The following is a 5,740-nucleotide window of genomic DNA, read 5'->3' on the forward strand; positions in this document are numbered from 1 at the left end:
AAAAACCTGTGCCCCGGGCGAAATTTGAAGCAGGAAAAAGGGAGCTCTCTGTCTTCTTTTCGCCCCAGGCGAAAACACTGGTGCCTCAGGCGAAAATTTTCGCCCCAGGCGAAAAAACTGGTGCCTCGGGCGAAAATCGCTGCAGGGGTATTTAAAGGGTCACGTTTTCTGTTTTTTAACAGCAAGTTTTGAGGGTTTCTTTCACCAAAACGGCGGCTAGGGTTAAGAGGGTTACTCTTGGTTCATCTCTAGGTTTTGGGTGTTGATTCTTTCATCTTGTAATCACTTATCATTGAAATCTCTTGGTCACGGGAAGAGATTTGGGAAAAGGGTAGAATTAGGGTTGAAGTCTAATTCTTGCAACTATTTTGTATTGAATCTCGTTGTAATCAAGCTTTTCATTGATAGTGGAACGGAGGGTGGCTCTCTCCCCCAGAGTAGGTCGGTTTTGACTGAACTGGGTAAACAATTGCTTCGTGTTCTTTACAGTTTTATTGCTTATCTTTTGTTCGTGATTATTATTGCTATTTCCACATTTTGATTGCTTATTCGATTTGCTCCACACATCAAGATTATTGGTGTGATTCAATCCGAATTCACAACAATTGGCGCCCACCGTGGGGCAAAGGATCAAACGAATTAAGTATCATGGGTTCTAAGTGGGAGATTGAGAAGTTCACCGGTAAAAATGACTTCGATTTGTGGAAGGTGAAGGTACGGGCAATATTAACACAACAAAAGTGTGTTGAAGCATTGTTGGGCATATCGAATATGCCAAATACTCTCTCGAACGCAGAAAAGAGCGAGATGAATGATAAGGCTTTGAGTGTCATTATCTTGTGCCTCGCGGATAATGTGTTGAGGGAAGTAGCTAAAGAAAAAACTGCGGCGGCTATGTGGACGAAGCTGGATGCGTTGTATATGACGAAGTCTTTGGCACATAAGCAGTGTTTGAAAGAACGGTTGTTTTTCTTTCGAATGGTGGAGAACAAGCCTGTGGTGGAGCAACTTTCAAAGTTCAACAAGATCATTGACGACTTGGCGAACATTGACGTGAATTTGGAAGACGATGACAAGGCCTTTCATTTGTTGTGTGCTTTACCCAAATCACTTGAAAATCTCAAGGATGCGTTGCTTTATGGCAAAGAAGGTACTATCACATTGGATGAAGTTCAATCGGCTTTGAGGACCAAGGAGTTGACAAAGTTGAGAGACTTGAGGGTTGATGATAGTGCGGAAGGGTTAAATGTGATGAGGGATAGAAGTGAGAACGACGGTAGAGGAAAGGGGAAGAAATATGGGTCAAAGTCTAGGCCAAAAGGTGATAATGGTGGCAGGTTCAGATGCTTCTATTGTCAGGATCCGGGTCACTTCAAGAAGGACTGTCCTCAGAGAAGGGGCAGCGGTAGTTCGTCAGCTCATGTTGCCGTTGATGAGGAGGAAGGCTATGAGAGTGCGGGAGCACTCATAGTCACCAGTTGACTCTCATAGCTTGCTGATCAGTCTGGAGAGGCGGTGGTAATAATACTCAACATCAGCCTGGAGAGGCGGTGGTAATAATACTCAACATCGGCCTGAAGATGCGGTGGTAATAATACTCAACATCGGCCTGGAGAGGCGGTGGAATAATACTCAACATCAGCCTGGAGAGGCGGTGGTAAGAATACTCAGTTACAAGGTGGAAGACATAGTGGATATACCGGTTTAAGGCTTTGGTGGAGGAATCTCGGTTTGAGGTGGAGGTATACCAAAGTTATGGCTATGGAGACCTTGTGTGGAAACAACGGTGATCAAGCTTGGTAACTTGCTAGACTGCTAGAGGTAGTTGGACACAAGGAGAGTTTGAGGTTGCAGCTTGTGAAACCACCTAAAAATTCCAAGGTTGGTTGGAGGTAAGCATATCTTCAAGAGTACGGAAAGCTACAATCCGGGGTTTGAAGAGGGTATGGTTTAGCTTGTGTATTGTCCTAAAAATCCAAGGGCAATTGGAGGCAAACATTTTTCGGGAGTACGGAGAGGTAGACTCCGGGGGCCGAAGAGGGTATGGTGTAAACAAGTGGAGAGAGCAGCACGGTGGTTGATGGGAAGTTGGCATCACCATTGTTTTAAAGGCAAGGTGGAGATTGTTGGGAATTGCCTTGAAAACGTGGAAAAAACACTAATCTGCTGTTTTTCGCCCCGGGCGAAAAACCTGTGCCCCGGGCGAAATTTGAAGCAGGAAAAAGGGAGCTCTCTGTCTTCTTTTCGCCCCAGGCGAAAACACTGGTGCCTCAGGCGAAAATTTTCGCCCCAGGCGAAAAAACTGGTGCCTCGGGCGAAAATCGCTGCAGGGGTATTTAAAGGGTCACGTTTTCTGTTTTTTAACAGCAAGTTTTGAGGGTTTCTTTCACCAAAACGGCGGCTAGGGTTAAGAGGGTTACTCTTGGTTCATCTCTAGGTTTTGGGTGTTGATTCTTTCATCTTGTAATCACTTATCATTGAAATCTCTTGGTCACGGGAAGAGATTTGGGAAAAGGGTAGAATTAGGGTTGAAGTCTAATTCTTGCAACTATTTTGTATTGAATCTCGTTGTAATCAAGCTTTTCATTGATAGTGGAACGGAGGGTGGCTCTCTCCCCCAGAGTAGGTCGGTTTTGACTGAACTGGGTAAACAATTGCTTCGTGTTCTTTACAGTTTTATTGCTTATCTTTTGTTCGTGATTATTATTGCTATTTCCACATTTTGATTGCTTATTCGATTTGCTCCACACATCAAGATTATTGGTGTGATTCAATCCGAATTCACAACATGATAAATTATGGATACATACATATATATATATATTTGTAAATGTATGTGTTCTCCTTAGGTTTTAAATGATTTTAAAAATAGGGTCTAAGTATGTTGAAATGAAGTAGGCAAAAGTTAGCTAAAATATTTTGTAAAAAGTGTTTTGCAATCTAACTCAATTTCTTTAAAAATCTAGTTGTTGAACCGGTGCATGCAAACAATATGAACCGGTGCATGATTTGCAAAAATCACGAACCGGTGCATACCGGGAATGAACCAATGCATATGAAATCTGGGAATTTTAAAGAGTAATTTTGTACCGACACATAATACATTATGATAATATTATAAATTGAGTCGATGCATAGGAAATGAAATTTCAACAAAATCTTTTAAGAGAGAGTGAAGAGAATGGAAACAAAGTGGAAAAAAGAATGATGCAATCCTAACCGGTGATACTCTTAACAAAGATATGGACATGGACTGAAATGGCTAGATGCATTCAATGTGTTTTTATTTTATTTTTAATTTTGTTGTTTGTTGAGACTATGGTGACAACATATTATATTTCTAGCCATTGAAATGAGTGTTTACTTAAATTTCTAGAGATTGCCCTCCATGGCTTTCCTATTTTGTTTGAAAAAAAAGAAAGTGTTTACTTAAATTGTTGAAAGATAAAGTAATGAGAGAGGACACAAATATAAGTATATGAGATGTTGTTTACTTAAATTGTTGTACATCGGTAAGTTATCTATTATTAAAATTTTAAGCATATGAGATGTTGTTTGATTTGTTTCGATGAGTATTTTAAAAATATATAATTTTTAATAATAGATAACTTAAAATATTAATTATTAAAGTTGTACATTGGTAAACGTAAATGCAGTCAACTAGCGCATTTATTTTGTAATGGATGAAGTACTAAATATTGTATATATTTCACGATTTTGGTTAATAATGAGAATAGAAAATAAATCATGTCTTGTTTTTTTTTTTAAGGTACACTTAGGTTCTGTTTGGAAAAATCAATAAGCTAACAAAGTTTTGTTTTGTAACAATTTTTAAAAAAGAGCTTAAAGCTTATCTTACGAGCTTATAACTTATTTTTCAAACGCTATTTCAAGTAACTTATGAGCTTATAGCTTATATCTTATCATTTTTCTTCCAATTTTACCCTAATCATCTTACTCGAAAAAAATTAAATATTAATTAAACATATTTTTTATGTCATTGCATACTTATAAGCTAGTTCAAACGCTAATTTTATTGAACACTACAAATTTAATCAGTTTTCTTATTCGCTATAAGCTAAAAGCTAACTTATGAGCACTATTTTTTATAAACAGAGCCTAAGTGTACCTTGCATTTCTTATAATATAGTTTTTGTTTATAAAAAAAATGGCATCCACAAATTTTAAACAAGAGCTTGGTGTTAGTTGTAATTTAAGGAGACTTTAGGAAATCTAATGTAAATTTCGTTTTATTATCAACTTTTCTTTTTTACCTTCCAAATAATGAGTTTTTTTTTTTTGTCTGCTTTTATAAAAAAAAAAAAAAAATTGTTTCTATGATGAGTTTTTGGAGTTTGTTTCTATGTTGAGTTGTACAGTGACTATGCACCTCATCATCGGTGACCGTTGACCAAGTTTTTAATTTTTTATATGGTCCACGTTGGAATGCCACCATTAACAAAACCAAAATTATATAACTCCAAATTTGTGACATGGCCTAATATTACTTTACTTTTATTTTAGAAATTAAAATTCGAAATAGTCAAAGCAAATCCAAAAAAGCACCCATGCCATTCAAATTAAAATATTAAAAATTCATTGATGATATGTTGTTTAGCCACTCTGTCCACCAAAGGTGATGAAGCAGAGCATTGCAAGGAATAAATATTACTTTTTTTCTGTCATATTAATCTTTATAATTAAGAACATATGCAATTGTAATCAGTGAAGAGATCTTGGTACTAAACAAAAAATTAACAATTTAAATTTCTTCACTATCACATTTACTTTCAAAATATATATCACAAAATATGAAAATCTGACTAGTGAAATCTGTAACTGTGTGAAATCCATTTCTTTTTTATGTACAAAGAAAAAGAGAATCTAATTACCTTTAATTTCCCTACAAAGTACAATACAAATCCTCAAACCTCTCCCATTTAAACAAGATTGACCCAATAGGCCAATACTCATTTTCTTCAACTTAATACACCTAAACTAATCTAAATGAACCTTAATCCATTTCAGGGATGCTTTGAAGTGCAGGTCTCCAAGATCTTTGAAGTGATTTATAGCCATTACTATGATTCATCAATTGGGCTAAAACTTGTTCCACCCTTAACTCCCTCATGTCCACTTTGCTCAACAACTCTTCTAACTGTTTCTTGGTAATCTTGATCTTCACTTCGGTAGTCGTTTTGGCATCGGCATAGTTGCTTTTGGCTGCGTAATTGCCTTTGGACGACGAAAAATCCCAATCTTCATCGTCGGTCGCATAGTTGGTTGATGATTGTTGCTTCAAGCAATTTCCCATTTTTTATTTGCTATTTTTTTTGTATTTCTTTTGCCTCTTTAAAATTTGAGTGTTATTTTGCCTATGCAAAGATGAGAGAGAGGGAGAGAAAGAGAGAGAGATTTCTTTTGAAGATGGGAGAGAGTTGGGTGATATATAGGAGAGAAAAAATGAAGATGCATGGAATGGAGTAAAAGATGAGGAATGAGTCATACTTAATTTATTTATTTTTCTTAGGTGGAAAGTAGTAGGAAAGTGGGACCCATGTTAGAAGTGGTTGTTCTTGATTTTGTCTAGTCTAATGATAATGATAATCAAATAATTTTAGTCCAAATACTTTAGATAAATACTCCTACTAATAAACTCACCACGGAAATGTTAGTAAGAGTGTAGTATGCATAAATTAATTGATCTTTAATTATTTCACTACACCTACCCTAGTTTACA

General features: G+C 36.5%; 1 protein-coding gene across 1 annotated transcript; it reads right to left on the bottom strand.

Annotated features, from left to right (window-relative positions):
* Window positions 1-4,936: 4,936 nt before the first annotated feature.
* On the bottom strand, window positions 4,937-5,459 carry LOC123917146. Its single transcript, XM_045968775.1, has one exon. The coding sequence runs from the start codon at window positions 5,312-5,314 to the stop codon at window positions 5,015-5,017; it is 300 nt and encodes a 99-aa protein (XP_045824731.1). The 5' UTR covers window positions 5,315-5,459; the 3' UTR covers window positions 4,937-5,014.
* Window positions 5,460-5,740: the final 281 nt, after the last annotated feature.

The sequence above is a fragment of the Trifolium pratense genome, linkage group LG3 (assembly GCF_020283565.1).
Source record: "Trifolium pratense cultivar HEN17-A07 linkage group LG3, ARS_RC_1.1, whole genome shotgun sequence".
Classification (NCBI taxonomy): domain Eukaryota; kingdom Viridiplantae; phylum Streptophyta; class Magnoliopsida; order Fabales; family Fabaceae; genus Trifolium; species Trifolium pratense.

Excerpts from the sequence above, each read along its gene's own strand:
- LOC123917146 (XM_045968775.1), bottom strand. The coding sequence starts at position 5,314 with ATGGGAAATTGCTTGAAGCAACAATCATCAACCAACTATGCGACCGAC.